This window comes from Theobroma umbraticum, unplaced genomic scaffold (genome assembly GCF_002168275.2).
Source record: "Theobroma umbraticum cultivar Fairchild unplaced genomic scaffold, ASM216827v3 scaffold_30.0, whole genome shotgun sequence".
NCBI lineage: Eukaryota > Viridiplantae > Streptophyta > Magnoliopsida > Malvales > Malvaceae > Theobroma > Theobroma umbraticum.
This window is the reverse complement of record NW_018397254.1, coordinates 1,502,184-1,515,415: the sequence shown is the minus strand read 5'-3', so window position 1 is coordinate 1,515,415 and position 13,232 is coordinate 1,502,184. Positions and strand designations below refer to the sequence as shown.

The 13,232-nt window shown below is 39.7% G+C and overlaps 3 protein-coding genes across 5 annotated transcripts; 2 read left to right on the top strand and 1 right to left on the bottom strand.

Annotated features, from left to right (window-relative positions):
• Positions 1-3,708: 3,708 nt before the first annotated feature.
• On the top strand, positions 3,709-7,150 carry LOC110428615 (BTB/POZ domain-containing protein POB1-like). 3 transcript variants are annotated; one of them, XM_021444494.2, is made up of 7 exons: positions 3,709-3,815; positions 3,933-4,212; positions 4,296-4,448; positions 4,942-5,063; positions 5,145-5,208; positions 5,443-5,722; positions 6,151-7,150. In XM_021444494.2, the coding sequence occupies exons 2-7, from the start codon at positions 3,951-3,953 to the stop codon at positions 6,962-6,964; spliced, it is 1,695 nt and encodes a 564-aa protein (XP_021300169.1). In that variant the 5' UTR covers positions 3,709-3,815; positions 3,933-3,950; the 3' UTR covers positions 6,965-7,150. The 3 variants fall into 3 exon arrangements, with proteins under 3 accessions (XP_021300169.1, XP_021300179.1, XP_021300159.1); XM_021444504.2 differs by having other exon boundaries at positions 3,739-4,212; positions 6,151-6,620; positions 6,737-6,910; XM_021444484.2 differs by having other exon boundaries at positions 3,740-4,212.
• Positions 7,151-8,081: 931 nt separating this feature from the next.
• Positions 8,082-9,239, top strand: LOC110428639 (uncharacterized). The gene has a single exon (XM_021444528.1). It carries the CDS (start codon positions 8,210-8,212, stop codon positions 9,101-9,103), a length of 894 nt encoding a protein of 297 aa, XP_021300203.1. The 5' UTR covers positions 8,082-8,209; the 3' UTR covers positions 9,104-9,239.
• A 1,895-nt stretch (positions 9,240-11,134) lies between these two features.
• LOC110428629 (6-phosphogluconate dehydrogenase, decarboxylating 3, chloroplastic-like) lies at positions 11,135-13,055 on the bottom strand. Its single transcript, XM_021444516.2, is given in 4 exon segments — positions 11,135-11,588; positions 11,591-11,683; positions 11,686-12,438; positions 12,441-13,055. Coding segments are annotated over 4 exon segments (1,479 nt in total). The 5' UTR covers positions 12,844-13,055; the 3' UTR covers positions 11,135-11,358.
• Between the last annotated feature and the right edge of the window lie 177 nt (positions 13,056-13,232).

The window sequence follows — 13,232 nt, the reverse complement described above, 5'->3', positions numbered from 1 at the left end:
AAAAAAAAAAATCAACACAAATATATACTTACTAATAGGAGTACTATGTTGCAAGCAATTATCTTGAATTATCCAAAAATAACAACAATGTTGTAATTAAGTTGAGAGGGGAAAATCGACGAAAATCTTTCTGCCTATTGGCAAGCATTTGTTTGTATTCCAACAGGTTAACAAAAGGAAGAGATTAAGATTAAGAGAGTGGGGGAAGAGCAAGGTTTAGGTTTAAGAAGTAAGAACACATAAATAAATGGAGTGAACAAAAATGCAAGGGAGAGACACCTCCCTTCATAGACGGGCGAGAAAGAAAAGAAAGATCGGATAGTTGAGCAGACAAACGTCAGCATAAGGGAGACAAGTACCAATGCAAACATGAGCAGAGAGCATTCCATGCTTTACATGGACAGATGGGCTTGTCCCATGAAAATGACTTTCTCTGTGTGCCAAACATCTGTTCCTTTTCTTTTCTTCTTCCTTTAATTTCCCCATTTGTTATCCTTGAATAGTTAGCATTAATTGTCCATCATCTTTTCTTTATCAGGGATTTTTTTTTTCAAAAGAAAAAAAAAACAAATTTACTCCTCTCTGTCAGAATGGTTTGCCAGAATTATTCTTTAGCTGCCCACATGCATGATGCTTCAGAATCTTTTCATTATTCCTTCTTCTGCACCCCCTTGAGCTATGCTTTCAAGTTTAAAAGTCTGGTTGGGGTTTTTCCAAGCACTTGTCCCTCTTCAGTTACAGTTCTGACTCTCAGTTTCAGCCTTCTGTATTGGGGGGAATGGGAGCATGCTCCAACTCTCATTACTGAACGGTTGAAAATGACAATACTATAGAGTTTGCTACAGTCACTCACCTGCTTTCATTCAATTTTTTCCAAAGAGTAATACCTGCTATTAGTAAGCTAATAGGGAATTACCGTGCATATAATGGTCTCTTGATCATGATAAGATAAAAAGTCAAACATCATGCTTACGTTCTTAGCTATATTTATTAGCCATTGGAGAACAATAGAATGCGAGGAACCTGGCACCAAACTATCCAATAAAGGTTCACGTAATTAAATTCTAAGATCAACAGAAAGTTACAAAGTTACAAACTAACAGAGGTTGTCATATCTATAGTGCTCCTTAAGTTCTAGAGAGGGTAGGAAATTCTATCTTGATCAAATGTTGCTCTTCAAGGATAAACATGCAAATGGAAAGAAGGGTCATGACCTCAGAGCTCATCCTAAGCATATTTCCTATTTTTTTTTTAAATCTTTTCGATCAGCCCCCACAAAAGAGAAAGAAGCAGTACTTAGTTACATCCTGCAAGGAAAATATATTATTCGAATTTCGAATCCAACTTGCCCGTATAGTTCAACTTAATGAGTACCGAATTGTTTGTGGACAACTTAGGGGGGGTACTGCTTCACTTTTTGCGTAGTGAAAATGACGGACCAGAAATGTACCAGAATCATAGGATTTGCGTCAAGCATAACTCAAAGTAGAAAGAGAAAAAGAAAAAGAAGAAAGGATTTTAGTATTTTCACAGTAGAAGTGAATAATAATGTCAGGTTATCAGAACATTGGCAGGGATATTTACTCTGATTAGTTAAAAGGATGTTTTACTTGTTTGGGAAGTGATCATCCATCCCTTTTTCGCTATTGAAAATGTTCATTCACCATCCAAAACCAAACACGAGTGTGTGTTGGAATAGTAGTATGAGTACTTTCGTTTGTTTTTCTTCTATTATTTTTTTTCTAAGATGCTTCTCAAAGGAATCCTTGATTGATGATCTGATATGACTCAACACAAAGAGCACCGTATAGCCTTAATATCTTTGGATGGGGGGCATTTATTCTTACGATCCTTAAGCTTTAGAAGAATTAAATGGGGTTTGTTTTTAGTATCAGGCATCTGAAGAAATTCTTCATGCCGGAGTCGGCAATATAAACAAGTGTAAATGATTCATTACAGTTGGTATTTTCTTATTGCCATGGAGTAGCAAAGCAGACAGAATTTTTAGCTTTTTGGGCTGTTCAACCACTGATAAGAAAATAATTATACCGATTTAACAATGGAAAGAATCACATATTAAAAAGGAAGGGCTTATGATTATCATCATTTATCAATAAATTAAGAATGTTTATTTTGTACACGGACCTGTACTTTGAATGATGGAGGAAGAAGCATCGAGAACATAATCAACTTTTTAATCCTTGGCTTTAGCTCTTAATTAGATTAACCAGAATCAAAATTTTAATAATTGGATTGAGTTATTCCCATCAAAAGTAAACTTTGGTAATCATTTTATATACTAAATACTTCATGGAACTACCATGTTTTTCTGTTCATAGACAATGTGTTTCATATTAGGATAATCATAACTAGCTTGAAGCTAACAAAATTAGATTGTACTGTGATTAAGCTATACTGTAAGAGGTATTCCTTTTTTTTTTTTTTCCTCTATGGTGGTTGGGTTGGGTCACGTCATAGGCCTCATACAGATTTTCATGGAGTCAAATTGACTTAAAATGTGAAGTTCATTGGGAAAGGATTCTGGTTGAGGAAAAGATGATGAATGGATGTGGCAATGAAATTATAACGGGAAGATTTTCTTGTTTGCTTTGTTTACCTCCCACCGGGATGGAATGGAAAGATGTGATCTTTGACTTGACGGGACAAGCAAGGCTCACCTTTCTGCCTCAAAACCATTTATGTCTTTGCTGGTTTTCTTTTCTTCTTTATTTTATTTTACTGTGAGTAGCTTACCATGCTACAGAAAGGAGTTTTTAGAAAATATTTCTTGGTCACGTCATTATAATCTTGCTTTTCGACTGTTTCATTGTGCTGTTGTTTATTACCTTTAATATTAATCAAGGTAAACATAAACACCAAGAAATCGTGGGAAGAGGAAATAATGCATGAGACATTGAGTGAGTCTCCAAGAGAGTTTACGTGTGGGACAATTAATAAAGGCTTCGGGCATTATGTGTAGTGTCCCAACTGACCTTTGGGAGGGAGGGGGGCGGGCGGGAGACAGAAACTAGAAGTATGCATGTCCTAATGTGTTTCTTCCCTTCTCTTACTGGCCTTGTCAAATGTACCCACAACAAAAGAAACGTTTCTGTAGCAGGGTTTAGGGTTGGCAGGGGCTGAAAGCCTTTGAGGACCGGTAAGAATCCAGCCCAGTTCAGCCTTGGGCATCCGAATCCCAAAGTAGTGAACAGAATTAGACTTAGAGCGGCTCTTTCCTTCTATAGCTGGAAAGTGGAGTAGGCCATTCGGCCCAAATCAACCTAAGGCCAGACTTGGGCGAGCCGACTCATAACTGGTCTACTAGTCCTTCAAGGACTGGGCTAAAACCCAGTCTAGTTAGATGCCCGGCAGGTCTTATCCGAGCTATGCACCTGCCACATGGTAATAGGTAAAAAGTCATCAACTTCTCTCTCCCTTCGTGTTTTCATTTTCTATTTTAGTAGTATTTTTTTATCAAATATAATTTCAGTTTTAAGTTCAACAATTGGCTTATTTCCATTAAGAAAATAAAAAAGTTAAAAAAGGGGACTAACCAAAAATAACTGGAAAGAACCCAAGTTGGGGGATTTGCGTTTACTACTTGGCTTCTAAGTTGCAGCAATAAATCGGACCGAGAAGAGAAACATGTTGAAAAGGCGGTCAGTTGTGATACCCACTCTTGGATTGCCACGTAGCATACGTACGAACGAAGCATAAGATATGAAAAAAACAACAACAACAACATAAGGAAACACCGAACAGCCAAACTCAAAAACAACTACAAACTCGGAAACTAGGACAGCGTTTCCTTCCAGGTTTCGAACATACAATTTTCTTTCCTCAATTTCTTCGAAATTTGATTGATATTTTCAAAACACCTCGGGAGATTATCGGTAGTATTATACTTTGTTTTGTCTTTTGTTGTAATTAAGGGTGTGGAGGGTTTGGGCATGAGAGTGCCGAACGTTGATCTTTTCGATCCGCGAACGATTATGGACTCGGACTTCTCACCGGGCGAAACATCTGGGCCGGGTTCTGTAGACTCGGACTTCGGGTTTGCTTTCAACGACAGTAATTTCTCCGATCGGGTATTGAGGATCGAGATCATGCCTGATTTGCCCGAGACTAAAGCCGGCGGTGACGGTTGCTCCTCCATAGCTGATTGGGCCCGTAATAGAAAGAGGCGGAGGGAAGATATCAAGAAAGAAAATGGTCTGTTTTTCTACTAAATCACTTGGAATTGCTTGTTAATTCTAGCAATGTAATAATTTTAGTTCGACGATTTTGCCCTTCAGGTGCAGATGTTATTGGACAACGTGAGGAGCAAACTTTAAATTGTAACATGCCAGACACGGAGGATGGTGTGACATATGAAAATCAAGATGAAGAGGTTGTGGCAATGATTGAAGAGTCCCCTACCGATGTTGGATTGACTTCCAATCAAATTGGTACTTACATGAGATGAAATGCTTGCCTTTTTTTTTTTTTAATACATACACACTAATTAACGCACTCGTTTGACTTAATCTTTATGCTAACTTAAACTTCTTGGGTTCCTTCATTTTGTCGTTTTTTGTACCTTTTGCTAGTTGCCTTTTGTTATTTATGTTTTTGCTAAAAGAACAAAAACGAAAGAGTAAAAACAAAGTCATATTTGATAGAAATGAGCGAGTGGGTAGAAGTAAAATTATGGATTTTGTTATTCGCGAAGTTGTACATTTTTAATTCTCTGTGAGTTTTTGTATTTGAAAGCAAAAAGCTAGTAGGAAATGTAGCAATTAGATAAGGCCTATAAGCTTTGGCGAAAATGGTCACTTGCTCACTTAAAGCTTTTTTTATTTTAATGATAAAACCTGTATGTAGAGTTGTTTTGTGATTTCAATATTAGTTATTGTTTAATTGCAAGGAATGAACCTTGATACCTGTTTGATTCTTTTGTAGGGAATGATGCCACTCCTAGCAATGATTCTTCTTGGAACATGGATTGTTCATCAGTTCTTAGAGTCAAGACCATACATATTAGTTCTCCAATTTTAGCAGCAAAAAGTCCATTTTTTTATAAGGTGAGGAGATGCCGGTTGGTTGTTTTGTGTTTTTTAATTGGATGTCCTGATTGACTTATCAGTTTGTGCCTTTTCTTGCAGTTGTTTTCTAATGGAATGAGGGAGTCAGAGCAGCGACATGTAACACTCCGGATACATGCCTCTGGTAAGTGCTGGAATACGTTTCCTGTTATTGATCATTTCTGTCTTCTTTTACCCCATATTGATATGAAATGCCATGATCTCAGTCTGTTTTACGTGGGAACTGGTTAAATTTTGTGGGTTCATTTCCACATATGATCGTGTCTAAGGGTCATTATATTCTTTTATAGGTCGATACTTTGTTATTGACTAAGTAAATTTGACTAATACTGTTTGTTATATTTTTTTCCCTGGGCAGAAGAAACAGCTCTCATGGACCTGCTTAGTTTTATGTATAGCAACACCCTATCAACAACCATACCTACGGCCTTGCTAGACGTGTTGATGGCTGCTGATAAATTCGAGGTTGCGTCATGCATGAGATATTGTAGTCGATTGTTGCGGAACCTGCCTATGACCTGCGAATCTGCCTTACTGTATTTGGACCTACCTTCTAGTGTTTTACTGGCAGAAGCTGTTCAGCCACTGACAGATGCAGCAAAGCAGTTTCTTGCCGACAGATACAAGGATGTGACTAAGTGAGCACCACTATTATCCAGAATATTAATCCAGTTTTTATATTTTGAGTAATTTCTTATAGTAACAGCAAGGGTTTTCTTTTATTACTTATTCATGAATGTGCAGCATCCTTATGATATTTATTTGGTTTTGTTATTTAGTTTTTCCTCCTCCAAAATAGTGGGCATTCTTCTTTAAAATGTTAGTGGATGGATATATATTGCATGATTTGCTATCTTCTTAAGGAGAAAGGATGGGGCAAGAATGCAGTCTTTTATAGCATGTGTATATTTAGCTGAGTAAAGTTCAATAACTTTGATATGGATGTTGGCTGTTTGAAGTGCAAAATTTGTACTATTAGTTTCAATGTCTCCTTAACTGTTTTTTTGTTTTGTCTATTTTTTAGTTATTTCCTCAATCATGGATTCACTTGCTGTTTTCTTGTCAGGTTCCAGGAGGAGGTGCTCAACTTGCCTCTTGCAGGTATAGAGGCAGTATTTTCCAGTGATGATCTCCAGGTAGCTTCAGAGGATGCTGTTTATGACTTTGTGCTGAAGTGGGCTCGGACTCATCACCCAAAACTGGAGGAACGACGTGATGTTCTTGCTACACGCCTTGGTCGCCTAATTCGTTTTCCATATATGACCTGCAGAAAGCTGAAAAAGGTTTTAACCTGCAATGACTTTGATCCAGAACTGGCATCCAAGGTTGTGCTTGAGGCTCTCTTTTTCAAGGCTGAGACGCCATATCGACAACGTGCTCTTGCCGCAGAGGAAGGGAATGCCCCTTATCGTCGCTTTGTGGAGCGTGCCTACAAGTACCGTCCAGTCAAGGTTGTCGAGTTTGAAATGCCTCGGCAGCAGTGCGTTGTGTACCTGGACCTGAAGCGTGAGGAGTGTGCGCATCTGTTTCCAGCTGGTAGGGTTTATTCACAGGCGTTTCACCTAGGCGGGCAAGGATTTTTCTTGTCTGCTCATTGCAACATGGACCAGCAAAGCTCATTTCACTGCTTTGGGCTGTTTTTGGGAATGCAGGAGAAGGGATCTGTTACTTTTGCTGTTGACTATGAGTTTGCAGCAAGGTCAAAGCCAGCTGAGGATTATGTAAGTAAGTATAAAGGGAACTACACTTTCACAGGAGGAAAGGCTGTTGGCTACCGTAACCTGTTTGGTATACCATGGACAGCATTCATGGCCGATGACAGCATTTATTTTATAAATGGTATCTTGCATCTCAGGGCTGAACTCACCATTAGACAGTGAGTTTATGGTAGCTGGTTTTTTATAGCGTTCCATGTGCCTAGATCAGTTTTACTGATTCCAATCCTTTTGCTTCTTGCTGATAGTAAAATCTATGTAAATTCCCTATGAATCATCTCAAAATTTTGAATGATTTTATCTTATTTTATGTTTTATGTATAATATTATTATCAAGTGCTTATATGCAAATACTACATGTCAATCCTTTTGCTCCCCCTCGGCACTTGGATTCTGCTTCAAGTGCGGGGAGGGGAGTCAGATGAGATGCTTTCCCGACCGTTTTAACTTAGCAAGATGCCATTCATAACTTATCTTTTTCACTGTCGGGCATAGTTTCAAACTCTAAATTATACTGCAAAAAGGGCAAACGTTTCTATGATAAAGGTGTCAACCTCACTCACTCTTTGGGCATCTCATCAACAGATTTGCTAACGCCGGTGAAAAGGGTAACACGACAACAAATTTGCACTAACAACCATCATGAGGCGAAACATTTCGTCCCACTGCAATGCCCATCGTTTTCATTCTAACTTCAAGCCTGTTCCCATGAACTAGGCTCCACAACTGACTTCAAATTTCTGACACAAAACTTTGCTAATTTGGCCTTGGGTTTCTTTCGCATGGTTATGACTGATTAATGACACTCAAAGCATGTTTCTTAAATATCAATCAAAGTGCTCAATCTGTCATGTGATGTGTTAGATAGCATCCATGTGAGAAAAGGAGAGCTATCAGCGCATGCTTTGTGCACAAAATACTAATGTTGTTCCCCGCAATCGACGGGCTAAGACCCTCTCTCTGTCTCTCTCTCTCTGTGTCTCTCTGTCTTCCTTCAACACCGAATTGACCTTAATGATTAATGGGGACTTGAATTGAATGTAGGTACCAGACCCATATTCGATTAAGTCAACACGTCAATATTAGACGTGCGCGACGCTCTCGACTGAATGGTTGGGGATTAAAATAATCATTGCCTTTGCAAATTTTCTTTAACGGGCTTGGTAGGTTAATTAAAGATGCAAAACTTTGTTGGAAGCAAATGACTTGTTAGTCCTTTCCCTTTGGGACCCCTTTAAGAGCATGCTTTATCACTTTGTAGAAAAGCATCATCATTCAACAATGCCTTTAAATCTATTTTCTTTAATAGTAATAGCATAAATCCTTCTTCATAATCCTCACCTGCATTTCTCTTATATTCCACTTGCTATCTGTTCATGTTGAAAAGATGAGAGAAGGCCTTTAGGCACTATGCATTATTACCAGGAATCCAGCATGAGTTTGACAGTCCTCTGGTTGGTTTTAAGCTTGTATTTCTCTTCATCTGTCCATAGCTTAGACAACTTTTCCAATGGTTCCCTGGATATGTTTCTTCAGGATTTTGCTTTCAGAGCACTGGTTCGACACAGGCCTCACACTGGGGCTCTATACAAAGCTAGTCTTCCTGCTAATCTCTCAGGTATGGAAGTTTCTATTGCTCGCATCAGAAGCCGGACATTGTGGAAAAAAGGCGCTACTCTAAGCAGCTTTCACATCCCATCCAGGACCGTCCCAGTTCCTCATGTGAGAAGACTGGCAATAGTTTATCAGAACCTCGGCAACTGGTCTTCTCACTACTACAATGTTTCAGGTTACTCATTGATCACTTCTGTTGTTGGTTTCATGGTTTTTGATGCATCAAATACTAGAGCAAAAAGCCTAAGAAATATCAGCCTTGATACAATGGGGAAGCCTATATCAATTCATTTCTCCAACCTGAAATTCCCTGATGGGATGGAATCAACTGCAGCAAGATGTGTAGCTTTCAGCACTAATGGGACAATTCAGTTCAGTGACATGATGTTGCCCAATGTATGTTATACCTCAGATGAGGGCCATTTCTCAGTTGTTGTTCGACTGAAAAGGAAGCACAGGCCATGGTATCCATGGCTAATAGGGGTTGTGCTTGGGTCTTCTGGTTTGATTTTCACTGCTTACTTCGTGTTGGTATTTATCAGACTTTTGAAGACAAAAAGGATTCAAGCAATGGAAAGACAAGCTGATGAAGGTGTAATTTTTGATAGCAGATGGGTCGGTAGCAGTAAAATGCCTTCTGCAACAGTAACTAGAACTCAACCAGTCCTAGAGAATGGAGGTTTTCCATAGAACTCTTATATTTTACTTTATTTTGTGTATATCTTCTTTGTATTTTGGCCTCTGGGAAGTATGTGGTGCAGCATAACTAAATTGTTTTATTACATAAAACTAAATCAGAATACACACTTGATTTTCTCTTTTCCAAACTGATAGCTTGTTTCTATTTTAATTTTGCTTGATGAAAAGGAGCTTTTCACTTATAATTCCCTGTCCCCTCTTACCAACTTTAAATCTTTGCATTGGTGAGAATGACGATCTTTATCATGGACTGGTCCCAAGTGTTTTAATTTACCTTCCGCAAAACCTTCAGCTACTGAGCTCAACGCATCGTATCAATCAATTTCACTTGCAGCTTCCATTATAATAGTTTGACTCCCCACCGTGATGACAAGATAAACCTAGTGAAATAGATTTTCCTTTTTCCGTTTTTCCTTGACTTTTCCCATGGGTTGGGCCGCTTTTAACTGGAGGTTAAGCACCAAGTCTTGGGACCAGCCTCGTATGTTTGATCATTGAGGTCCTCACGACAAGCAAATAAGTGTAGAATCAATCTCCGAAGATCCTAAGAAGATATTGGGACTTGTCTTTTACGTTTGATCAATGAGGTTCTCATGACAAATGAGGAAGTGCCGAGTCAATCTATTAGGTCCTAACGTCATCATATCCAGGTTCAATGGGTTCGCGCAGTCACTACGGGTCGTGCGTCAGGCAACGAGTCCTGGGACCAGTTTCCTATGTCTTATGGTGAGGTTCATTGACATATGAGGAAACTGTCTGATAGATCCCAACACTAAATTCTGACCATGTGGAGGATGGTGCCGCTGTCAAAGTCCAGTGCTTATAACTAAGAGAAATCGGTGAAAAAAGGAAAAAAATTTACAATGTGATTTCACATTTTACCACCTGTGAGTATAACTAAAGGAGGTGCACCTTGTAGCTTTGGCTATAACATATGAAATGTCCGTACATACACATAAGAAAGCAAATTATAACAAGGGCAATTCCTCTCTTATAAGCAGAGGGCAGTTTTCAAGTACCTAAGGTGAAAGCTACGGGGCATTTAACATGAAAACAAAGTTATCATCAAACCAGAAACATGAGAAGGCAAAAGCTTGTATGTGTTTCCTTGTTCATTTTGATCGATTGAAAAAGAAGTTGAGAGACCTTTGTCAAACAAATGCATTTTCAATGAAGTTTTCCTCGTTCTTTTTTACATTGCAGAAGATCTACCAGATAAAGCTTCTCAGAAACCAGTTCAGAGTTCATTTTATAAGATAACAAAATGAAACAGGTACCTAAATAGTTCTACCACAGACTCTTTTGCAAACAGAAATTGAGTGCATTTTTTGGAGTGTGCACCTTATGAGAACTCCATAGTGGCCATATTCAGGCAAAAGAGATCCAGGCAACGAACACAACAGGTTCTTGCCCCATTCTATTTGCATCTAGTTCAAAAGGTTCTTGCCCCATTCTATTTGCAGCTGATTCAAGAGCCACTGGTGGGATCCCATTACCAGTTTATCCCATCTAATTCACAGGAAAGATGCAAATAACAATAGTTAACATTTTGAACCAAAAAAGAGAAAGGTAGCAATTAAAACTACTATTAGCTGTGGTCCTGTGAACACCACAAATTCTTGATAACTAAATGACTAGGATTAGGAATATTGCTCCAAGCAAAAAATGCAACAAAAATAGTTTCTAGCCCCATCTATTTGAGCAATGAGTCATAATCCATTCAAGCATCAAAAGTAAAAGAGCATTAAAATGTCAGATATAAGTAAAAGCCATATGTTAGTAGTCGTGAGAGGTGCTACAATAAACTACAATATCTCTTCATCCAGAATAATTGAGAAGACATGGCAGTGTTACTGACCCCTTTCCAGTTGCAAACTTCAATCTTTTTACCTTACATTGAAGAAGCTACGTAACTTTTCCAATCATATTTACCAAAATGTTTAAGTCCAACTCTTGTATATCATATCATCCTTTCTTATTTAAACGTATAACAGGAAAATATATTGAGAACCAGAAGACAGCTCCATCTAATCTGCCGCAAGTTGCAACATAAATCCATTGAAGAACCGCTCAATTTCTACAACTCAAAGGGCATGCATTTTATTAACCAAAAAAAAAAAAAAGAACTCCAAGACTGAACAATTATGCTATGCGCAGGTAGAATCCTATTTCAACATAGAAATATAACCAATGCTCAATTGAAACAAACAAATAAACCAGAGTATAATAAACTAAACTAGAAAAGCTCAATTGAGTGCACCAACACTGGCAGTACTCTGGCGGGCAAGCTTTGTCCACTCCGTATGAAATGCCCCTGGACGATCAGTCCTCTCATAGGTATGCGCCCCAAACAAGTCCCTCTGTGCCTGCACAAGGTTGGCTGGGAGCCTTGCACGCCTATAGGTATCAAAATAGGCAAGACTTGCGCACATTCCAGGAGTGCTAATCCCAGCGGAGATAGCCAGCCCCACAACTCCCGCCAAGCTGCCTGCCTCTGAACCATCTCCCTAGCAAACTCAGGGTCCACAACCAAGCTAGCCAAATTGGGATTCCTCTGGTAAGCCTTCTTGACCTATCCAAAAACACAGCCCTTATAATACATCCACCTTTCCAAATCCTAGCCAACTCTCCCAAATTCAAATTCCACCCTTTTTCCACACTCTTAGCTCTTAACAAATTCATCCCTTGGGCATAACTGCATATCTTTGAAGCGTACAAGGCTTGCCTAACATCATCAATCAATCTTTTCTTATCAATCCCCTGTGCTAAACTTCCAACTTCCTCTTTCAATCCGGCTTCTTTCAAAACCCCAGCTGCATTCTCCCTCTCCTCCTTTAATCCACTCAAATACCTACAATCCAATGAAGCAGCGATAGTAGGAGCAGCAACAGATAACTCAGCAGCTTGCTGCACAGTCCATTTCCCAGTCCCTTTCATCCCAGTCTTATCCAAAATCTTATCCACCAAATACCCATCTTCCAACTCATCCTTAACTCTAAATATATCAGATGTTATCTCAATTAAGAAACTTTCAAGCTCTCCCCTATTCCATTCCGCAAAAATCTCCGCCAATTCATCATTCGAAAGCCCCCCAACATGTTTAAGAACATCATAAGCTTCAGAAATTAACTGCATATCACCGTATTCGATTCCATTATGAACCATTTTAACGAAATTACCTGATCCTCCTCCGCCAATGTAAGTGACGCAAGGTCCATCTTCGACTTGGGCCGCCACCTTTTCCAGTATGTCTTTGATATTCGAATAGGCTTGATGAGATCCACCGGGCATCAACGATGGGCCATTACGTGCCCCTTCTTCGCCACAGAAACGCCCATACCGAGATAAAGAAGATCCTTATTGGAAACTTCTTGGATTCTTCTCTCAGTGTTTTCATACCACTCGTTACCACCGTCGATGATGCAGTCGCCAGGTTCCATGTGGTCAGACAAAGCGGCGATGGTTTGATCGACCGGTGAACCGGCTTTGACTAATATGACAACAGATCTGGGCCGTTGGATTGAGAGGACGAATTCGCGAGGGGAGTAGTGGCCGAAGAGTGGAAGCTGGCCTTCCTCCTGGGCTCGCTGGACAGTTTCCTCGACTTTGGAGGTGGTGCGGTTGTAGACGGAGATTGGGAAGCCTTTTTCGGCGACGTTTAGGGCCAGATTTTGGCCCATGACGGCTAGGCCAGCTAGGCCTATGCGTGAGAGAGCTGGGGAGACTTCCATTTTTTGGGCGGGAAAGACGACGGCAATGAAAGGAACGGAAATGGGGGTTAGATGTAGAGAGGAAGGAAATGGGGGTTTGGTGAAAGATATTTTCCTTTTATTTTTAAAGGGAGGAGAAAGCCGGGAGTTTGGCCTTTTGAAGAAAGGAAGGATTTTTGCGAGAGTGACGGACTCGTCGAGGGAGTGAAAGGGCAGTGGCTCAACCAACGAGGAGTGAGACGATCAGCTCGAGGATTTTGGCTGGGTGGTCGCCTTAAACGACGCCGTTTTACTCACACAAATCCAAGTGATATTGAACTACTTGCCTTAAAATTAGTCAAATTTGGGGGTCTCAACTGTCAACTATCCCAATGCCGTCTTTCCTTTGGCCTTTTTAATGATTGGAGTAC